This window comes from Panthera uncia, assembly GCF_023721935.1.
Source record: "Panthera uncia isolate 11264 chromosome A3 unlocalized genomic scaffold, Puncia_PCG_1.0 HiC_scaffold_11, whole genome shotgun sequence".
Lineage (NCBI taxonomy): Eukaryota > Metazoa > Chordata > Mammalia > Carnivora > Felidae > Panthera > Panthera uncia.
The window spans coordinates 58,110,139-58,132,731 of record NW_026057578.1 but is presented as its reverse complement, the minus strand read 5'-3'; the positions used below and the strand labels follow the sequence as shown (position 1 = coordinate 58,132,731).

Here is a 22,593-nt window from a genome sequence, read left to right as displayed (position 1 = left end):
GCCATTATCTTTTCTATTGATTGCCATTCCTATTTACTAAATTACTGATTTAGTAATTAGTAAAGATACTGATTCTCATCTATACTCTCCCTTTATATAGTCTCTATTTCCAAACACTAGCAATTTACTCTTTTAAATGTTTCCTATCTAATAACCTCTGAACTTTCCCCTATGTGGTTCCTAGAGATTCTTTCTTGCTTCTCTCCTGTGCCTATACTTCAATAGAGGCTTTATATTCTCATTTCATCATAGTCTCTGCCTGCCTAGACAGGATTCTTGATTTTTCATACTTTCATAGCCCTGAGAGCTTTCCTTTCAATAAATTATTCATTCATTCGCCTAATACAGATTGAGTATTGAGTCACTTAATTTTTGTATTGACTCAGCATACAACTAGGAAAAAAGAAAAAGAAATAACTCTAGGTATCTTAAACAGAGGAATTTAATTTAGGGAATTGGTTACAAAAGTGTTGGAAGGAGTAGAGTGGGTAAACTTAAAAACATGATGTATTGGGGTGCCTGGGTGACTCAATTGGTTGAGCATCCAACTTCAGCTCAGGTCATGATCTCGTGTCCATGAGTTCCAGCCCCGCATCAGGCTTCATGCTGACAGCTCAGAGCCTGGAGCCTGCTTCGGATTCTGTGTCTCCCTCTCTCTTTGCCCCTCCCCCACTCATGCTCTGTCTCTCTCTCTCTCTCTCTCTCTCTCTCTGTCAAAAATAAATATTAAAAAATTTTTTTAAAAAAGACATTACATATCAAGTGTTGATAAGAATGTGGAGCAACTGGAATTCCCATGTACTGCTGGTAGGAATGTAAAATAATACAGCTATGGAAAATTACTTTGCTGTTTCTTAAAGAGTGAGATATACAACTACCATATAATCCAGTCATTACAAGCTTAAGTATTTACCCAAGAGAAATGAAAGAAGATACCCATACAAAAACTTGTACACAAATGATCATAGCAGCTTTATTTGTAATAGCTTAACACTAGAAACAAATGTCTGCCAAAAGGTGAATGAAAAACAAACTGTGATACATATAGAATGTTTGGTTTTTTTTGTTTTTTTTTCAACGTTTTTTATTTATTTTTTTGGGACAGAGAGAGATAGAGCATGAACGGGGGAGGGTCAGAGAGAGAGGGAGACACAGAATCGGAAACAGGCTCCAGGCTCCGAGCCATCAGCCCAGAGCCTGACGCGGGGCTCGAACTCACGGACCGCGAGATCGTGACCTGGCTGAAGTCGGACACTTAACCGACTGCGCCACCCAGGCACCCCCAAACTGTGATACATATAGACAATAGAATACTATGTAGCAACAAAAAAGGAATAAAAGATTAAAATATGTAACATAGGTCATTTTAATTGTGCTGAGTGAAAGAACTCAGATTTTAAAGAAGAAAATATTGTATGATTCCATTTATGTAAAATTCTAGAAAATGCAAGCTATGATGACAAGAAGCAGATCTGTGGTGAGGGAAGAAGAGGGAGAGATTACAAAAGAGCATGACAAACTTTTGTAGCATGAGAAATCACATTTGTTATTTTTATTGTGATGATGATATCACAGTATATACTTATGTTAAAATTTATTAGATTATAAATACATGTGGTATATCTCAACGAAACTGTAAAGGAGTTGAAAGGAGTCTGGAATTGAAAAATTGAAAAATGGTAAATGGTGCCATTACCCAGAGATTAGCAACTGAAGAAAGCTCCCATCCACCCCTAGGGTTGGAGAATCATAAGGAAAAATGATGTTCACAGAGCCTGTGTTCCTTGACCACTAAGACTATGGGGTCTCCACAAGAGCTACTGTTTCAATTACCACCTCTACTTCTCTCCAGGAATCCAGGAGCACACACTCTCATTACACCACAGGACCTGGGGAGTATGAAGTCATGTATAAATGCTGCTGCTTGTGGAGTGCTCATGGAGTCTAGGAGAGTTGCATCTGCAGGAGCCATCACCTAAAGCAGAAAAAAAATGGCTCTCCCTTCTGTCTTTCAAATTCCTCCCATCCTTTTCTACCAATGATAGAAACTAAGGGGAAGCTAGCTGGGAAGAAAGTTTATTTTGCAGGTTTCTAGCTCTGCCTGATCAGAGGGGAATAAGGAAAGGCACTTAAGGAGCTGAAGGCCAATGGACAAGTAACTCACCCAACTGTCTGATATATTACTCTTGGCAGAGGAAAATATAAAATGAGTAAAGCCATGGTTCTTACTTTTGTGGATCTTGTCTCTTAGCACTTCCTGGTTCTCCTGAGATTACATGGCTCTCCCATCCCCTGCCTCCACTAAATAGCCCACTATAAGAGCAGATGTAAAGGCCACGAGAAAAGCACAGGATATAGGCATAGAAAGTGGGAGGCAAAGAAAGTATTCAGGTGAGTGGGGACAGTGCTAGCAGATTGGAAAGGCTGGCCTTTTCTACCACCCAACAGCTTTTTGGGGGCTTTAACAGCCAGCCTCTGAAATAAACCTGTCATTACTTTCTGTGAAACCCTGCTAGAGAGATAGAAGCCCTCAAACATTAATTCTCATACCTGCATGTTAATTTGCTTTAGACTCAGAGGTTCTTGAAGGACACTAGGTGCCACTGAAGATCTCAGAAAGCTATGCTTTGAACACAGAAACTTAAAATCAATTTTGAAATTACATTTTTTATATCCTACAGATTAAAGTTCAGTTCCTTAAAAGCCTGCTGAGTTTTTTCATAATAACCATTTACAAAGTGGGAGCTAATTTAATGTGGAAAGGAGGAGGAATTTTTAGTGTAATTTTCAGCATTCACTTCTGTTTGAAATGGTGTGGGAGCTCCACTTGTGAGTTCATGTATTTAAAAAAAATGATATTTCATTAAATTCACTTGACACTGACAAATCCACTGGTTACAGTCTTTTCAGTAATGCCTAACAAAAGAAACACTTCGGAAAAATAAATGCAATAAGATAAAGAAAGAAGCTGCGTTTTCATGTATGTAAGGTCAGATGTTTAAATGTGAACCCACATACTCATAATAGTGTTTGGAGTTGAATAAAGTTTTAAAATTTAGTTTTAGTTATACAAGTAATTCATAAATAGCCAACGTGATCATTCAAAAGTACAGATAATGGAAAAGCTTTTATGATTCCCTCATAATCCCATTTGTCTAGAATCACTGCTCTTTGTGTGTTTGTGTGGAATCCTACCCTTTCTCTTTGTGTTACCTACATATGCAGTCATGGGACTGCAGGAGCCATTTTGAAAAAACTTGTATGTAAGTGTAGGTTAGTCGATTACAAAATTGGCTGTATACTTTTCAGCCCCTTTCATTGAGAAGTGGAGTTTATTTTCCCACCCCGTGAATCCAGTGATGTTGTGCCAGTTCCAAACTAGAAGACTGTAGCTTCTACACTCACTGCCTTGGAACTCTGAAACCAGTATGGGAAAAAAACCTGGGCTAGCCATCTGGAGATAGACCACATGGAAAGGGGTCCCAGACACCCAGTCTGCTTACCAGATGAATGCAAATGTCTGAGTGAGCCCAGCTGAGATTAGTTGACCCAGCCCAAACCATAAGAATTGCCCAGTTGAATGCAGCCCAAATTACTGACCTGTATAATTTTGAGCTAAATATATTGCTTTAAACAACTAAGTTTGGAGACTGGGCTGTTATTGGTTGAGGAAAACTGATACTAGATAGTTCTATTGTAGTTCTATAACTGTTTTTCTTTACTCACTATGTTACAAAGAGTTTGACTTGTCAATACAGATAGATCCATCTTATTCTTTTTAAGAGTTGCATACATTTCCATATTATGGATATTCTACAGTTTAATATTTTCTCTATGTTAGACATTTAAGTTGTGCCTGCCTGCCTCCTTCCTTCTCTCCCTCCCCTTTCTTTTTCTGTATTATATCTGTATAGTTGTTGTATAGTTACGCCACTCTGTCTTTTCTTTGATAATATTGGTTATCTTTTTCATATAGATATTTTTAAAATATAATAAAATTTATCAATCTTTTCCTTAATGGCTTCTCTATTCTAAATTTTGCTCAAGAACAGTGTTCCAATCAAATATATACTCTATTTCTTTCTAATACAGAATTTTATATAAGCGCCCCTGTGTATTTATGGGTATATTAGGCTTAATTCATTAATCCTCTGAAATTTATTTAAATTTATAGTGTGAAATAGGGATTTTTTTTGCCAACTAGATTGCTAATTGTTTTTTTTTAAAGATTTTATTTTTAAGTAATCTCTGCATACAGTGTAGAGCCCGAACTTACAACCCTGAGATCAAGAATCACATGCTCCACCAGGTGCCACGTGGATGGCCAGTTGTTCTAAACCCCATTCAGCATAGTTCGTCATTTTGCACTGATTTGAAATAAACACTTTTACTCTGTATTTAAATGATCTGCTTCAAGACTCTATTCCATTCCATTTATCTATTTGTTATTGTCTGTTACCAGATCAATAACAAAATGACTACAACAATATAACAATTACTACTGCTTTACAGTACATTTTGACATTGGCAAAGTATCTTTTTGGCAAAGTATACTTTGAATATTTTCTCTCTGGAAATGATTTGAGAGTCAGTTTTAAAATTCCATGAAAAAGGAATTTTGGAATTTTAATAAGGATTACACTAACTTTATAGATTAATTTGCCATCAGTTGAACTTTTAACAACATTGACTCTTGTCCTCAACGATCATGATATGTCTTTTCTTTATTCACATATTTCCTTACGTCCTTCAGTAAAGTTTTGTAGTTTTCTTTTTTATTATATTGCATACTTATTCTTTGGCTTAGTCCTCAGAATTGCATAGTTTTTAAGGCTATTTACACTTCCTAATAAATTTTTAAATGTGTTTTTATTTTTTTAAGTTTATTTATTTTGAGAGACGGAGAGCACATGTGAGTGAGTGCACATGGGAGGGGCAGAGAGAGAAGGAGAATCTCAAGCAGTCTGCACACTGTAAGTACAGAGCCAATGCAGGGCTGGAACTCACAAACCACGAGATCATGACCTGAGTGGAGATCAAGAATTGGACACTTAACCAACTGAGCCACTCTGGCGCCCCACCTAATACATTTTAAAATTTATTTTTGTTTATGTTCAAGAAAATTATTCCTAAAAATAGTTTTGTTTTGTTTTGTTTTGTTTTGTTTTGCTAATTAGGCCATTTTGGTAAACTCATTCATTCTACTAATTTGCCAGTTGATTATTTTGGATTTTCTGGGTAGATAATCGTATCATTTGAAACTGAGAGTTTCTAACTTTCATTACACTTTTCATTTCATTATTTTACTTTTGGAGGGCTCCTGAACTGACTAACCCTCCCACTCCCCCATGTGTTTGTATTAGTCTGCTCAGGCTACCATTCTGAAGACTACAGTCTGGGTAGCTTAAACACCAGAAATTTATTTTCTCACAGTTTGGATTCTGGAAGTCCAGGATGAAGTGCTAGCAAAATGTTTCGGATGAGACCTCACTCCTCAGGTTGCAGACAGTCCCGTCTCACTGTGTCTTCTCCTAGCCCTTTCTATGTGTGCTCTCAGAGAAAGGATTCTCGTGTCTCCCTCCTCTTATAAAGACACCAGTCCTGGGGCGCCTGGGTGGCTCAGTCAGTTAAACATTCGACTTTGGCTTGGGTCATGATCTTGCAGTTCATGATTTTGAGCCCCACGTTGGTCTCTGTGCTGACAGCTCAGAGCCTGGAGGCTCCCCCTCCCCTACTCGCACTCTGTATCTCTCTCTCTCTCTCAAAAATAAAAGATTTAAAAAAAATTTTTTTTTGAATAAAAAATAAAGATACCAGTCCTATCAGATTAGAGCCCTATCTTTATGCTTCATTTGGCCTTAATTATCTCCTTAAAGGCCCGATCTCCAAATATAGCCACACTGGGGATCAGGGCTTCAACATATTCCATTTCTGGGATATCAGCATAATCCAATTTCTGAATTAGCATTAAAAATAATATTTTTAGGGGCACCTGGCTGGCTCAGTTGGTGAAGCATGTGACTCTTGATCTCAGGGTTTTGAGTTCCAGCCCCATGTTGGGTGTAGAGATTACTTAGAAATAAAATCTTTTTAAAAATAATGAGTTAAAAAATATTTTTATTTTTTATTCTAAATATCTGAGAAATAATGTGTGAAAAATGTACAAAATAAAATTAATTTGATATAAACCAGAGTTATCACATAGGTTTATTTGAAAAATGTATGTTTGTGCATAGATCACTTAGTTCATGGTAGAGATAGACCAAATATTAAACAATACTTATTGATTGATAGTAGAACTGCCACAAACCTTTGCTAGTATGTGTGTGTTGTGTCTAAAATGTCCATAAGTAATTGTGTTTTAATATCATATAGATAAGTGGTTTATGTTCAAAAAGCAATCATTCATTTTTTTCCATTTGTTCAGTAAAGACTTGCAGTTGGGAAGTGGGTGTATTTCAATACAAAGATATCATCTCTTCCTGGTGTTTGAAGACCTTAGTTTATTCTCCTTGAACTAAAGTGGTAAATACTGTAATAAATAGAAATCTCTATTTTCTTGCTGGCTTAAGGAAGTAGGCAAAATATTATTGCTATACAGTAGTGTATAATTCCCACTCTCTTATGAATTAGAATTTTTTGGCAAAATACCACATTTTAAGTCATAATTAAACAGTTTATGTGTTTATTCTGAGTGACTCCCACACAAAATTATTCTTAAAACTTTCATTAACTGAAAAAAATGATATAAGATGACTTAGGTAAAGTATTAACATGTTTTAAATACATTGTAAACATTCAACAATTGTTAGTTGCCTCATAATCCTTAAAAGAGCAAAAATTAAAGATATGCATAATGAAAAAAAGATATTTATTTGATATATGCCTTATACAGGTTGTGCTTTTTGCAAGACTGCAGACTTCATTCTTTCTCCTTTCTATTCCATATCCAATCTCAAAGAGGCTGTTAAATTTTTTTTATTATTGAAATATAGTTAACACACAATATTATATTAATTTCAGGTGTACAATATAGTGACTTGGCAACTCTATACCTTACACAGTGTTCCCCACAGTACCATCTGTCATCATATGACATTAGTATAATATTATTCATTATATTCCTTCTGCTATACTTTTCATCCTATGACTTATTTATATTGTAACTGGAGGTTTGTACCTCTTAATTCCCTTCCCCTATTTCTCCCACTCTTTTGCCCTCTTCCTTTCTGGCAACTACCAGTTTGTTCTCTGTATTTATAAGTCTTTCTGTTTCTAGGTTTTGTGGTGGTTGTTTGTTTTATTTTTTAAGATTTCACATGTAAGTGAAATCATACAGTATTTGTCTTCGTCTTATATCACTTAGCATAATACCCTATTATAAGATGCCCATACGACGCAAAGCAATCTACAGATTGAATATATTCCCTATCAAGGAAGGTCTTTTTAGAAAAAAGTGAACACATTGACTAAAATCCCACACTTTTACAGACATGACTGGATTTCAGATATCCTTGAGTCCAAATCCCTGCTCTGCATTCATTATGGTTTGGTAACCTTGGAAAGTTCCTTATTCTCTCTCAGCCTCAATTTTCCCATTCATAAAATTAGGATAATCATATACTCCTTACGGATCTTTTGTGAGAACTGCATAAAATAACCTAAGTGAAATCCTAAATAGAAGCTCAGTAGATGACATGTTATTATTGTTGTTATTATTATTGTAATTAAACACTTATGTTTTCTTATATGCTGATTTTATTTGAAATATTTAACTTATTCATAGAAAGGAGTCTGGACAAACCTTAAGGAGTCTAATTTCTAACTATGATTTTTAAAATATCTACTTGAACTTTTGAGTTTCTTGTAATATTATATCCAGGACTCCAAATTTTGTTCTCAGTTGCACCAAAGACTATAAAACATCCTTTGTTAATGGTGGAAAATAAACAGCTTCTTAGGAAATAAGACTTCGTCACACAGGAGTGTATAGATTTATATCCAGTTCTTTGATTAAAAAAAGAGAAAACGCCTTTCTAGAGTCAGAAATGTTTCTCAAACCACTATAGAATAACAATTATGACTCTCCACTTTTTATTTTTATTGCTGGATTGAAAAAGATGATTCTCTACAATGCCTACCCCAGGAGGAATTATTCCACAAATAAGGGCCCAGCGTGACATTTATGAGAAAGCCAGGGTCCTCCTGTGCAAAATTGATTGGTTCTCAGCCAACGGGCTCCCGGGCGTTGCAAACAAAGGCACCTTCTCCACTGGGACCTATCAGATGCAGGGCAGAGTATTGCCTCTGCCTTTGGAACTTCAGGAAATGCTCAACTCCTATCTGGGCAGCACACATCTGTGGCCAGCAAAGAGGAACCTGGCTTTGAAAATGAAACAACTTCCTCCTCAATTCGTTTCCATCTTGGCCATCTATTGCTTCTGCATGCTACAGATTCCCTCCTCAGGTAAGGAGATCCCTTCATCAGACCCCCAGCTGGGCTGAGCTCTAACCCTTGATCCTTCAGGGTGGTTCTGGGTCCTGGAAGGAGTCCAACATAATCCCCTCACCTACCTCCATTTCCACCCTTTTGAAATGGCTTCCCATTTGTCCCTAACCTTTAAGAGAGGGTGGACAGAACTAGATGCTGCAGCCTTTTACCGAAGGACATGACTCCCTTGTGGAACTGTCGTTAAACAGCTCCTGACTTAGGGCTGTCCCAAAGACCAGCTGCTAAAACTGTGAGGGATATGAGCTGGAGACCCCGATGTCTTAGCCATCTGTGTTCCTGGAATTCTGAAGAGAGAATACAGTAAAATTGAGTTTACAGACATGAGGACTGGGGATTGAGGGACAGTTGAAGAGGGGCGGGAAAGGAACGCAAACAGGAAAAAGGAATATTTTCATGGCCTTTCTGTGGGCTCCCTGGAGGCAGGATCCCAGACAGAGCTGCAGAGGCCCCAAGTCTTAGTGGGCTTGGGCACTGTCCGAGGATCTGACTGGACAAGGCTATTGCTTCACCAGCTTCTGAGAAACCAGTACCTTTACAGGGAACCAAGGGTGGGATATGGGATCAGTAGTCGGAATGCATTACCAATTTCAAGGTAATTCACCAAATGATACAGGGAGGCATGTGGTGGCAGCTCCAATTGGAAATGTGGACTATTTCAAAATTTCAGACTTTTCCATTAGAATTTTGATTTAGGGGTGTAGAAAAGTTTTGAAAATATATTCAAACAGAAAATATATTTCAAGCAGTATGTTTGTTTTGCTGTGTCTTACAGTATAATCGCAAAACCTAGACATTGCAAGGAACCTTGGAGGTCATCTAATTTAACCTTTCATGGCAAGCAGGGATCTATGATTTCCCTGTTTGATTACTTTCAGTGACACCCAACTCACTACCAGCCTAAGAGAGCCAGTAACTGCCTCTTCTTGGGTCCAATAGAATCTTGTTTATATTACACTTTGGGGAATTTGTTATTACCTTTTATTTATCTATCTATATATTTATATCCACCTCCCCCTTTTTCCTATTTAAGTTTTTTTGTTTCCCGAGGATAAGGTTCCTATAGTCTTTATCATTTGTACTGTTAACACAGAACCTGTTAATAAATCCTTATAGGATTGGTTCAAATTACTTTGCATTTTTGAATGGCTCCAATCATCAAAAATTTCTTTACACTAAACTGAAATCTGATCACATGTAACTTGTAACCATTAGCCTGAGTTATTATGTATATACTCTTGAGCCAAATATTCCCTGTCCCACATTTAAAAAAATCTAAGTTCAGGGTTTTACATTTATCCCATTAATTTCACCTCTCCAACAGATTCCTCCAATTTCTGTATTAGCTATTCCCCCAAGTATTGCATCGTGTACAAACGAGATGGAGACTTCATTTAGGCCAGGTAGAGGCTGACTGGCATAGGGTGCAGCTGTGTGCTGGTAACACCCTTGCCCAGACCTACCCCTGAAAAGTCTGATGAAGCAGAAGAACAAGTATCTGTACTTCTTAAAAGTTCCTAGACTGACTCTGATGCACACACTTTCTTGACACCATCTCCTAATATGCTATCTCCATAAATTCCATAAAAATACAAATTAAGTTTTTCCCTCTTGAGTTACTAACTCTTATGTTGGTAACTCCTGGTAAATTAAAAAAGGAATTGTGTTTAATTAATTTTAGTACAAATCTCACTTTTACTGTTGTAGGTAGAAATGTGTTTTCTTTGTAAATCCTTTTTAAAATATTGTATTTCTAGAATCTCTATGTTTTTCAATGTAAAGATTTAAAAGTTAATGCTATGAACTTTTTTCTCTAATTAATATTTTTGTGATTTCTCATAATAGGATTTCCTCGACCTCTAGCTGATCTCCCAGATGACTTGGATATCATGCAGCTTGAGGTACGCTGCTATTCAGTAATGTGCGATTTTTATTTCATCTTGGCCTTGAAAATATCATGTGGATAATGTTCACTTAAAACTATTTTAAGATCAGATTCTTGGCTGCAGCAGGAACTCATATTGCCATTTTCATAGCCTCATTTAAGGCATCCTGAGAGTTGTGTTGAAATTCACTGCCACTGTGCGAGAAGGTAATGCAAGGTTCATAAATGGGACAGTTTTAGGGTTTTATATGTGTTGTAATAGATTTCTATTGACTAAGGAATTTAGACTTATCTTTGATTTGAATTTAGACTTATCTTTGATTCATTTTTCATATTTTTCTTTAGTGGCTGGCATATGGGGCAACTCTTTCTTGGCAAACTAAGGTAAAACAGTTATATGCATATAATTATTCTTTAAGTTATAACAATTCACATGTTTATATCATAATTGATATCTGTAAGAAGCACAGTTTTTTGGTACCTACAGGAGAAATCTGTGTGTATGTCTAAATACATGTGTAAGAATGTAGTTTTAGGAAATAACAAGTGAATCTGTCATATATAAAATACCATAAAATATTGGTAGTTCATGTATATTCTTATAATTATTATAATAATACATACATATATAATTATATTATGTATATTGTGACATATCATGGTATATGTTACAAATTGATATACTATGATATAATAGTTCTTCAAAACAATCATCTCATGTAAATGACCTAACAGTGATAGGAACCACAACAGTAATGTTTCAGTGGATACAAAGTAAATAGATCTCATGTAAAGAACCTAACAGCGGTAGGAACCACAAGGAACCACTTTTGATTCAGTGGAAAGTACAAGAGGGTGGTATTAGGGTGGAGTCCATGACTCTTAGCATACACTGAATATTTTCACCTTGAGGCACATCTTTTCTTCCTCACTTCCCCCAAGCCACAGCATACCGTATCCTGGCCACATTGAGCTGTTCACTATTCCCCAAGTGCACCAGGCCTTTATATGTTTGTTTGCACAGGCTTTTCCTTAGCCAAAATGCTTTTGCAGGCTGTGTTCGCAGCTCAGACTCTAAAACCAAAGTACCTGGGTTTAACACCCAGATCTACTTAACTTTGGCAAGTTTGTTAATCTCTCTGTGTCTCAGTTTTCCCATCTGTAATATGGGAATAATAGCCTCATGTTATTGTGAAGATTGAGGGCTTTAATATTTGTGAAGTGTTTACAACAGTAACACAGTAAATGACAGCACTTAAGTGCCAGCTGTTACCATTATCTCTGGTGCCACTAATGGCCATCCTTCAAGATTCAAACATCACTTTCTCGCTTACACTTCATAAGTATATCATGCCTATTTCATGCCTATTTCTTCTTATTTTCAGTTTATCCTTATGCATATGTTTGAAGACAACTGTCCTCTCTTATCTTCAAAACTAATCTTATAGCCTTGATATCCAGAGCAAAAATTTAGGGTGAAAACTCAGTTTTCTATCTCCTTGCCACTGCCTGTTCACTTCACACCAAATGGGCTTCCCTACCCCTCAAATGAAGGCTGCAAGGATGTCCCCTACATAAGCAGAAAAAGTGGAAGTGTGGCAGTCACATGTGCTAGTTACAGTATTAAATTGGGTTATAGGTTTCCCCAAGTGCAAGGTGCCACATGGAATGAATTTCCTTCCACTTTCTCCATCGTTCCAAAGCTGATCCTGTTCGTCATCACCAGTTGTAGAAGAGCAAGGGCTTGTTCAGTGAACAGAACTATCAATATTTTTAAATCTATGGATAGAGAGATCGTGGCTCTTCCTGGTCTTGCTCCTGCATTAAAATATGACCTGTGGCATGTCACTTCCTTTCCTGGGGCTCTGGTTCCCTCAACTATCCCATGTCTGGATGAGCTACCTGGGCTCTAAGTCCACTTCCAGTCCTGCTCTCCAAAAAAGCCAGGTGTGTGTCTCTAGGGGACTTCTATCTTTAAGCAATTCAGAAAGCAGAGTTATGTTCTACAAATAATGACACCTGTGGAAAGTCTTCCTGTTTTGTGTTTCTGGTGGGATCAGAAGTTTAGATGGGAGGGTGGCAATAGATTCTTATGAACACAGCTCTACCATTCATCCATTCAGAAAAATACATTCATTGGAAGCACGCCATATGTTAGGTGCTAAAGGTGCAGTAGTGGCCAAAATAAACAAAACTACCTGCTCTCATGAAACTTAAGTTCTAGGGGCGCCTGGGTGGCTCAGTCGGTTAAGCGTCCGACTTCAGCGCAGGTCACGATCTCGCGGTCCGTGAGTTCGAGCCCCGCGTCAGGCTCTGGGCTGACAGCTCAGAACCTGGAGCCTGTTTCAGATTCTGTGTCTCCCTCTCTCTCTGACCCTCCCCCGTTCATGCTCTGTCTCTCTCTGTCTCAAAAATAAATAAACGTTAAAAAAAATTTTAAAAAAACAACTTAAGTTCTAGTTAAGGAAAAAAATCATAAATTAGATAGGTAAGTACATTTTGAAATTTTTTTTATGTAAAAAGACAAAATTAAAGCAAGGAAGGTGCATATGAAATGTTGAGAATGGAGTTCTAGCACCTGGAAAAGCATCTTCATGTTCCTTGTTATTTTTTGGCCTGAAACATAACAGTATAAAGCTGATGAATATGGCACAAAAAACGATTGTTTGCCCAATAAGTGTCCAGAAAACACACATACACTCACACATACATGACGGGTGTGTGTGTGTGTGTGTGTGTGTGTGTGCGTAGAATACATAAGTATCAGCTGCTTCCCATGTAGAAACTCTCCACAGTTTGCAGAAAGATGTAATTTTATCAACAGCAACAAGTTAGAAGTATTAGTAACAACTTTCATTTCTGTCTGGATTGAAGTTTGAGTTGATTCAAGAAGATTTCAGTGTGATTGAGGTGTGAATGATCAATATTATCCAGATCAGCATATTTGCAATATCATTGACAGTAATCCTCAATCAATTTTACAAAATGCGGGCATGGAAACCTGATTTATTGTTTTGTAAGATGTCTTCTTCACAGCAGTATCCTGGAGTAGGGTGTGCTGCCTGTGCAACCATCCCTGTCTGTCATCCATGCCAACAAGGGCAAGGTGGTGCTCTAACAAGGACTTAGAAATGAAAAGTTGGGCTTTCTGCAAAGAGATTGGAAGTTCATGTAGAAAGCATTTGGGGAGGTGGGGGTGAGGAAGAATTTGGTTGATTTGAACCAACCCTAAAAAAGCTGAATTCCAGGGTACACCCAGCAACAAATTAAAAATTGCAATCATTAATTTTATTTCAACTCTTTGATGGTTATCTGGCACATGATTAGGGGATTGCTTGTGTGTACTACAGACCATGTTTTTCTCCCAAAGAAAGGTGAAATAAGATTTAGTTTTAAAATAATGATGTATTGCTGACAACTTGCTTTTTTGTAGGCCCTGCATCAACTCTAGTCTTATTGAGTTTGTCTAATTGATTTCCTTTTAGATTCCCAGTTTATTTTATAATATTCAGATAAATTCAGTAAGGTCCCTGGTGTAACTTATACTGAAAACCTTGTCAATTGCCTGCCCCAGTAAAATGCCATGGAACTTACCCTCACAATTCTCTTTCTAGGATAATCAAGACATATACAAAAGGGTGAGTACTGCCCAGCCTGGCAACACAGGCATGTAACTTTCACATTTATAGCAAGTGACACTTGTACTAAAATCAACTTACTAAAATAGGACTAAAACCTGTCTTATTCAGGTTTTTTTTATTTTATTTTTTTTTTATTTTACTACTCCAGAACTCAGGAGCCAACACATCCAGTTAAAAGTGGGGTCAGTATTTTACCATACTCCTCTTTCTATAAAAGTCACTCTCCTCTGCTTGCCTTTTATCCCTACCTAATATGTGCAGATAAGTAGAAAAGCAGGGGGCTTACAGACCCTGTCTGTATAATAGCTCTCAAAGAGGTTTTTCCTGGGGCTTCCGGCATATTATCTCTCTCCCTGTCTGGGCTGGAAGTGATGTGAGGCTGACACATCAGAAAAGTTAGAGAATATATTACCAAAAAGGAAAAATAAGTGAAGAATAACTTTTTATTATGCACTTACAATAAATGTTTTTAAAAGGCCCCATAAATACTTAACCTCTATTTGCATTTATCATACTGCCTTATTTGTTTTAATTAAAAAAAATGCTTTGAGAAGTGTAAAGTGCCATATCCCCAGTAGTGATCCATGGAGCTGCACTTTCTATAACCATTACCATGTGTATGTGCTATGGGAATAACATGCACTACCTCTAACTTTGTTATTATAAACTTGAGTTACCCTGAAAAGCATGCTGTGTAAGTGAATTTCTGCAGGGTATGATTTGAGGAATATTAGGAAGGTCATAGAATAAAATTCTTAATTCAGGTGCTCTGTCATAGTAACTGAAATTCTACCATTAGAAAGTCACTTATTTATATAGTCAAGGCTTTCCAAGTCTTCAAGAACACCCTTAAAAAACAACAACAAACAAAACAGCAAAGTGTTGTTTCCCCAAGAGCCGAAGACTCAGCTGTAGTATAGGTTAGGAATGAGGATCAGGTGAGGATGGGGATATTCTCAGGAAGGGCCATGAACACTGCAAAGGGAGAAAGGACACTGGAAGAAGAAAACTCTTGTGAGACAAATGAATCTTGACTCTGAGCCAAAGTGTTCAGGGAGGATTCCCAACAACTAGATATAAGACACGGGTATGTATGTCTGTGTGCCGGAAGGTCACAGACAAGAAGTGCAGGAAAATCAAAGGCATTAGGGAGAGGGTTATGGACGCTGCCCTTCCGCCTCCTTCCGTAGACTAGGAGCGCACACCTGGAGCGAAAAGAGATTGGCACTGGGTTGCTTCTTTGGGACACTGCACGCCATACTAGGGCAGAACGCTTGGCGTTAAGGCAGATAAAAGTCTGATTTACCCTCAGGGAATATTTGTAAGTGATGTGTTGGAATTGTGGACTGCTATAAAGGCAAGCAGTTCTTTATTGAAAACATAAAATTTCAAGCTTAGGCTCTGACATGGACTTTATTCTGGAAATTAAACTATCTTTAAGGCGGGCAATGGAGAGGGCTGCGTCCCACCCTCCCTGCGCCCTCTGTTGCGGTTTCCGCCGGTGCACCCGTTAATGCGCCTGGCCGCACAGCTCACCAACCGAAGGATGAAAAGGTTTCAGCAGCAGCGCGTAGGTGTTTTTCTCTTTTAGGCCACCCAAAGTTCACTTAACCATGGCAGATGCATGTGGTCGCTGGGGGAGTGGGGGTGGGGAGGCACGCGCTTGCATGCTGTCTTTGAATCTAAGCCTCCACCTTGGGGAGGAGAGCTGGCCCACCTTGTGCCTCAGTCCCCAACCCTGGAACCCGACCCAGTGGCTGCAGAGCCCCCCGGGGGGTGGGTCGGTGGGGGGCTAGTGCAAAGTTCTCTTCTGCTCTCGCCATCCCTATGTTTCCTTTTAGTTTCCATGTTGTTTTTACTTTCCCTGACCTTTCCTCTTCTCTTGACGGGAAGAGTTTGCCTTGGTGATCCCCTTGCTTTCCGTTGTTGCCCCCACCTGCCCTTTTATCCGTATCTCAGAATTTTGTTTCTTTAAAAATCGTTTTTTATAATTTAGAAATTACCGGTTTCAGTAATAGCTATAATTGTTCAAAATGCTAATCAAGATTTTGTTGCATGGTAGCCCCCCCTGCAAAAAAAAGAGAAGAAAGAAAATTTCTTTTTCAAAAATATATTTTTTTAAGCAATCTCTACCCCCAAGGTGGGGCTCAAACTCAGAGATCCAACATCAAGGGTCACATACTGGCCAGACTGAGCCAGCCAGGTTCCCCGAGAACATTTCTTTTGAATGCTGAAACTCATCCCAGTTTGCCCAGGACCTTCCTGGTATTAGTTTTGAAAATCCCAAGATCCCCAGGAAGCTGCTCAGGTCCTGGAAAATTGGTTGGTCATCTTACGCACAGGCAACAGTTTGTCTCATCTGATCCACTGCTGACTGCAACCTTCCAGACTGAGCCTGATCCTTGTTATGCCAGACCCACAAGTAGAGACAGCTGACGAAGCTGCCATGGCTTAACCTTGAAAATTTGCCCAAACCGAGGGTCAGTTTCAAGTTGAGGCTATTGGGAAGAGCAAGCCAACTTAACATTGTGTCCTGGACACAAATGTTACCTCAAGAAAACATGCTTGCCTTCCTGAACAGGAAGTTACAATTGGCTACCCATGGTTAGCCCTTCCCCTGAACTGCTTTTTTGCACCTGATTTCTGGCTACCTAAAGATTAGTGAGGATGGAGCCAGGGAGGTGCAGGGTCACAGCAGAACAACGGCAAGCCTGGGAGATGTGGTTCCTGTTAAAGTAACCTGTGCCTCCCTCCTTCACAGGATTCAAGGACTGATGCAGGAGATTTCACCAAGAAGGTAGGTAAGCCCCCGTGGAGAACAAAACTCCCAAAGACCTACAAGGGAAGGACAGGAAGTGCTTGGAGCTAGGCAGTCTTATAGCCCCTTCAGATCTCTTCTGAAAGAACTGGCCTCACAGTATGCCCCTGAAAATCATCTCTGAGGCTGAGCATTTAATTTCAGGTTTTCCTGAGCTTGTCCTGAGGCAGATAGGAATCATGGGGCAATGCTTCTGGCTGTTTATATTTCATCTCCATTCTTGCAGATGAGTCACCTAGAGCCATCTGTTCCTGAGGATTTGCTTTATGTGGCTCAGGGGCTCAAATACCAGTTGTATAAACTGGGGGAGAGGTATTGCAGACGGCACAAACTAGTGCTTCTCAAGGTTGACCATGAATCGTAGATACCTTGGGACTTTGTTAAAATTCAGTAGGGACCTGAGAATAGCCATTTCTAAAGAATTCTCAGGTGTTGTTGATGCTTCTGGTCTGGGGACCACACTTTGAAAACTGCTGTCATAGACATCTTCAGAAGACCTTTGGCACAAAGTGGTTACATAATGGTTTGTGTTTTTATGTTGCAGGATCACACTGCCACCTTGGGACGACCATTTTTCCTTTTCAGGGTATAACACATTTCTTTTTCTCTGTTTTTAACCCCAGTTCCCCCCTGTCACCCAATTATGAGTTCCTGCAAAATAAGCATAGCCCAGCAAGCTGGTGAATAATTATGGGGACTATCTCATCCTTTACTTAGGGGTAACTCTCAAAGTCTCCTCCTAGATGCTTGATGTTTATAAAGGAAAGAGTCCAGAAGGACCCAGGCTGAGAAACCAGGGCTCTGGGACTGTGGGTGGGAGGCGAGAGTACTGCTGATGGACAGACATGGGGCCAACCGGAATTGGAGTCTGTGACCCTGAGCACGAAGGTCAGGATACGTGGCCCCCAAATGCACTGGAAGTAGTATAATCTCCATCCTCTCCTCCTGCCCTGGGATCTCCGAGCCTCTTGCAAAGGTCACAGAGTCAGAAACTGTGTTTGTGATCCTCCACTGGCTAGCTATGCTTCATCCCTTAGATCCTCAATTGTTTGCATCAAAATATCAGACTATGAATCAGACTAGACCCATGGCCCTCAAACTGCCTTCTGTGGGTCACTAAGAGGTTCGCCAAGAGGTAACTCTGCAAAGATCAGACAAGATTGGAAAACACGGCACCCAACACTCTCAGAGGTTTACAGTGTACACAGGTGTGTCCTTCAGGAAACAACCTGTAGTTCCCAACTTGTTTGATCAAGGAAGTTCTTCCACCTCCATGCTGCCTGCATGACCTATTAGTGGTTATTCTCCAGAAAGTGCTTTGAGAAACAGTGGGCTCTATGATGTCTTTAGGGTGAGAGTCCTGTGATAAATGGTTTGAAGACCATCCCACCACATAAATAGAGGCTGGGGGTGGTGGAATGGTGGGGCGGGGACAGTGGGCTGTAGGATCAGCAAGGGTCCTGGAGCACTGCCACAGGTGACCTACTACCAGCCCTGGGCTAGGGATTACCAGGTGAACTCCCAAGGGGGCTGCTGACATCCCAATTAGGAGAACAAGGCCATAAGGCCCAGCTGAGGAAGGATCTGAAGCCCAGAAACAGGTTCTAGGCAGTTTTGTCTCAGTATCTGTAAGCTGCTCCGTTTTTTTTTTCCAGCCAAGGAATGGAAGAAACACTGAAGCCAACACCCAGTAGGATAGTCCAAGGTCAGCCCCATTGCAGTCTTCTCCTCCTAGCAAGTGTTGTGTCTGACTGAAGGGGAGTGAGAGGCAGCCAGAGCGGTGGTAGTTCAAGAAGAGGTGGGCCACAGGGAAGCTCTGAGGGCCCCCCACCCCCCTCCCTTCCCTGCTCTCCACACTGCAGAGACCTCCACTGCAGCCTGATAGGCTGTCCCAAGCACACAATGCAGGCTTTGCTGCCTGCCAGCTCTTTGCAGGTGTGTTGGCTCCAGCAGTAGCTGTGAGGGAGTGAGAACCCCACACGGCCCAGCTGATCCCCAGGACTTCTCACCTGAGTCTTCTCATGAGGGAAAAGCCACCCTGGAAGGCTTGGCAGGGGAGGTGGGGGTACCTTATAGTGGGCACTTCTCTGAGTACAGCCAGGCAAGGCTACTCTGTCCATTCAGCAGTGTTCTGAGACCCAGTTTAAATCTGGGGAGATTCGTTGGCCTCCAAGCCTGTGGAAGTGAAGTCCATGTACGAGGGCAGCTCTGGGCCTCCTCTGTCTCTGTCTCCCCTGTGTGGTCCCAGGGGCATCAGGTGGCTGTCCTTCGGAGGTGTCACAGTTTCCTTCCTAGAGCCTGATCCTGACCTGCTGGCAGCAGCTAAAGCCTGGGCAGGCCTAGGTGCCTGAGAAAGCTGTCCAGATGCTGGGAAACAGAGCTCTCCAGGTGAGGGTGGGGGAAGATGTTCACAGAGGCCACAGCACTCACACAGACCGAATGGCCTAATTAGATACAGCAAAGATAAATAAGTACCGTTTTGGGGCATTTATGACTTGTCCAATTGAGGCATAATTTTAAAATACGTTATATAATAACATACCCGCCGGTCTCATCTTGATTCTGATAATGATTTGTTCCAAGTGGTACATTTTTCTCTTCTTTTGCAGAATTCAGTGGCAAAGAGAAACTGGATCAGATAAGGAAATCGAGCAATTATTTTGAACAAATGTCAAATTTCTTTCCGTGAACAATACTTAAAGATAATTCCCTTGCTCTGTATTCTCCAGAATATTCAGTTGTGTAAAAAATAAAGTAGCATAGGCATAGCATTTTCATTTCTTGTTGGGGAGTCTTGGGGGTGGGATAAGATGTATTTTTAAAACAACAGGATATATATTTTTTAAATGTGTTGGTTTTGGTATTGTTTTCACGTGCCTCAGCTATCTTGTTATTACTGAGAATTGAGAGGACTGTCTGGCTTCATATTCTGACCCTTCCCCCTTTTAGCTGGAGGACTATGGGCTGGTCACTTCTCTATGCCTCATTCTCCTCCATGGTAAAGTGTAGTTGGTAATGATAGTACCTTCACATAATTTTTGTGATGACTGGGGAGACCACCTGTTTTAGTAAGGGGCTTAGCATAGTGGTACATAGCGCTCAGTAAGCATTGGCTCTAATTACACTTCAAAGATGAAATCAAAGATGATTTCATGACACAGATGGTACCAGAGCAACTTGCCCTTATGAGAGCTGCTTCTCTATGGCTGACCAGGGCCTTGAGGTTATAGCACTAAGTTAATGTCTAACAATTCCATGAGTCTTAGGCCCCTTACCTTCTTAGGCACCTCCTCTGTAAACAGGATGTGACTTCCAGGCCTCCCAAGATCATTTGAAGGAGTAGATGACGCAGAAGATCTTCTCTTACTCTTTAAATAATAGTAACACATACTTTCTCACTCTTTTTTCTCCAATCACATTTATATTTGTTCTTTTTTTAATTGTTTATGTATTTTGAAAGAGAGAAAGAGTGCACATGGAGCCCAATGCAGGGCTCAAGCTCACAAACCATGAGATCATGACCTGACCCGAAATCGAGAGTCAAATACTTAACTGATAGCCACCCAGGGGCCCCATATTAGTTCTTTTCACTGCAATCTATATATCTCCCATATTGTTTTGTCTCTCTGATATTCATTATGGATATTATCTTTTAGTCTGTCTTCCAGTTCACTAAATCTCTTTTCAGCTGTGTCTCTTATGTTATTAAAGCCACCTGCTGAGGGGTGCCAGGATGGCTCAGTCAGCTAAGCTTCTGACTCTTGATTTTAGCTCAGGTCAAGATCTCATGGTTAGTGAGTTTGAGCCCCACATTGGGCTCCGCACTATGTGTGGAGGCTGCTTGGGGTTCCCTCCCCACCCCGCCCCTCCCATGCATTCTATCTCAAAAAAAAAAAACCTTAAAAAACTTTTAAAACGCTACCTGTTGAGTTCTTAATTAGGGTTATTATATTTTTCAGTGCCAGAATTTCTATTTGCTAATTTCATATTTTCTAGCTCTCTGGCGAAATTCTCAATCTTGTCATTTTTCTCCTTTAACCTATTAACAATAGATATTTTTAGAGTCTTTCTGATAAGTAAATAATCTAGCTTCCCTTTATGTATGTTTCACGATTGCTATTTATCTTGGTTTTTTATTACTTACCCTTATTCTTACAGTATAGTTCTTTGGGGACCTTAATGAAATAGTTGAGAGTTTTTCATGGGTTCCTCCATTGCACACCCTACACTCCAGTTCTTGCCCCCTGGTCCTAGAGGGTGACAAAGATTGCTGCCCAGTTTTTCAGTCTCACAGCTGCCTTCCTGAGACCTTCAGATATTCCTATAAGAAATATACTAGCCCCAAAGGTTTATTTTACCTTTCTGGGTTTACATCTTAATCATATTATGGCCTTATAAGTCTTAACTGCCAAGTTATCCTTCATGATACCGATTTACCAGAGGAAATTCTTGCAAATCCATGAGAACACAGGTACAAGAGTGTTCACATAGTTTCTTAGAGCAAAAGAGTTGGAAAGAACCAAGATGTCCATGAGAAGAGAAGAAATAAATATAATATTCATATAAATGAACATTTGCATGATGTTAGAAGAGTCTTAAAATCATGATGTTGAGTGAAACAAGCAAGATGATTTTTATGGAAAGATATAAGTTGAATACTATTGTGAGAACAAATACCAAATTTAGGAGAGCAGTGATTCCTGAGGTAGGAAAATTGACACAAACCAGGGAGCCACAGCAGGGCTTCAACTATATTGGTAATTTTTACAGTGGGTGTTAATTGTGTAAAAAAATAATAATTTGCAAATGAATTTATGTGGAAGCACAGAGATTGTGTCCAGGAAGATCAAAGAGAGAGGTGGTTCTTGAATTGATTCTTTTTTTTTAATGTTTATTTATTTTTGAGAGACAGCATGTGAGCAGGGGAGGGGCAGAGAGAGAGGGAGACACAGAATCTGAAGCAGGCTCCAGGTTCTGAGCTGTTGGCACAGAGCCCGATGCAGAGCTTGAACCCATGAACCATGAAATCATGACCTGAGCTGAAGTCAGACGCTTAACAGACTGAACTACCCAGGCACCCCTTGAATTGATTCTTGAAGTATCTGTAAGATTTCTATAGGTGGCAATGGAAAAGAGCATCCCTGACAGAATAACAAAGGCGGGAAAGTGGGAAGATTCAGGGCATGTTCAAAAGACTGACTACAAGTAGCCTAGTCTGACCAGAGGGCAGGGTGTGTTGCAGGGTGGTTTCCTCCTGCTTTTCCACCCCAGCCCCCACACACATGCACAACCTTCCTGCTGGGCTAGATAACACTTGTTGAAACGAGTGAGGCTAAATTCAAGTAACTTGAAGATGAAGCTATGGCACATGTTGAGGTGCTATGACCAGCCATAGTTGAGATATATGGACAGTGTGCATGACTTGGCAGCCAGACTGCCAGGGGTTCAAATTCCACCTCTGCCTCTCGCTATTTGTGAGAGCCTAGAAGAAGGAGAGGCAGATTTGGTGAACAGCTGGTTAGTTTCTACTGTAGTAAAAGTATTATCTCTAGGCCATGAGAAAACACACTCATAGGTATTAAATTCTTGTCCAAGATCTTTCAGTAAATGGCAGAGTCAGAATTCAAACCCAGGTGTAACTGGCTCCAATATCTATAGCTCATGACTCACCATTGCCAGCTGTCTCTCAGGGACACAGAATTAGCCCTTGGCTGTGTGCAGGAGTGGGATGGGATGAGGG

The 22,593-nt window shown here is 39.9% G+C and overlaps 1 protein-coding gene across 6 annotated transcripts in view; it reads left to right on the top strand.

Moving 5' to 3' along the window:
* NMS (neuromedin S) overlaps positions 1-19,621 on the top strand; it is a 46,299-nt gene extending 26,678 nt beyond the window's left edge. Inside the window, exons 3-10 of one of the 6 annotated variants that reach the window (XM_049651360.1) lie at positions 8,121-8,467; positions 10,355-10,410; positions 10,740-10,778; positions 14,009-14,032; positions 16,797-16,832; positions 17,398-17,439; positions 18,509-18,558; positions 19,463-19,621. In XM_049651360.1, the coding sequence (XP_049507317.1) occupies positions 8,134-8,467; positions 10,355-10,410; positions 10,740-10,778; positions 14,009-14,032; positions 16,797-16,832; positions 17,398-17,439; positions 18,509-18,547 (570 nt within the window). In that variant the 5' untranslated portion in view covers positions 8,121-8,133 and the 3' untranslated portion in view covers positions 18,548-18,558; positions 19,463-19,621. Of the gene's footprint in view, positions 1-8,120; positions 8,468-10,354; positions 10,411-10,739; positions 10,779-14,008; positions 14,033-14,183; positions 14,218-16,796; positions 16,833-17,397; positions 17,446-18,508; positions 18,559-19,462 lie in introns of those variants that run through there. The other 5 variants (XM_049651361.1, XM_049651366.1, XM_049651363.1 and 2 more) reach the window with 5 other exon arrangements.
* Positions 19,622-22,593: the final 2,972 nt, after the last annotated feature.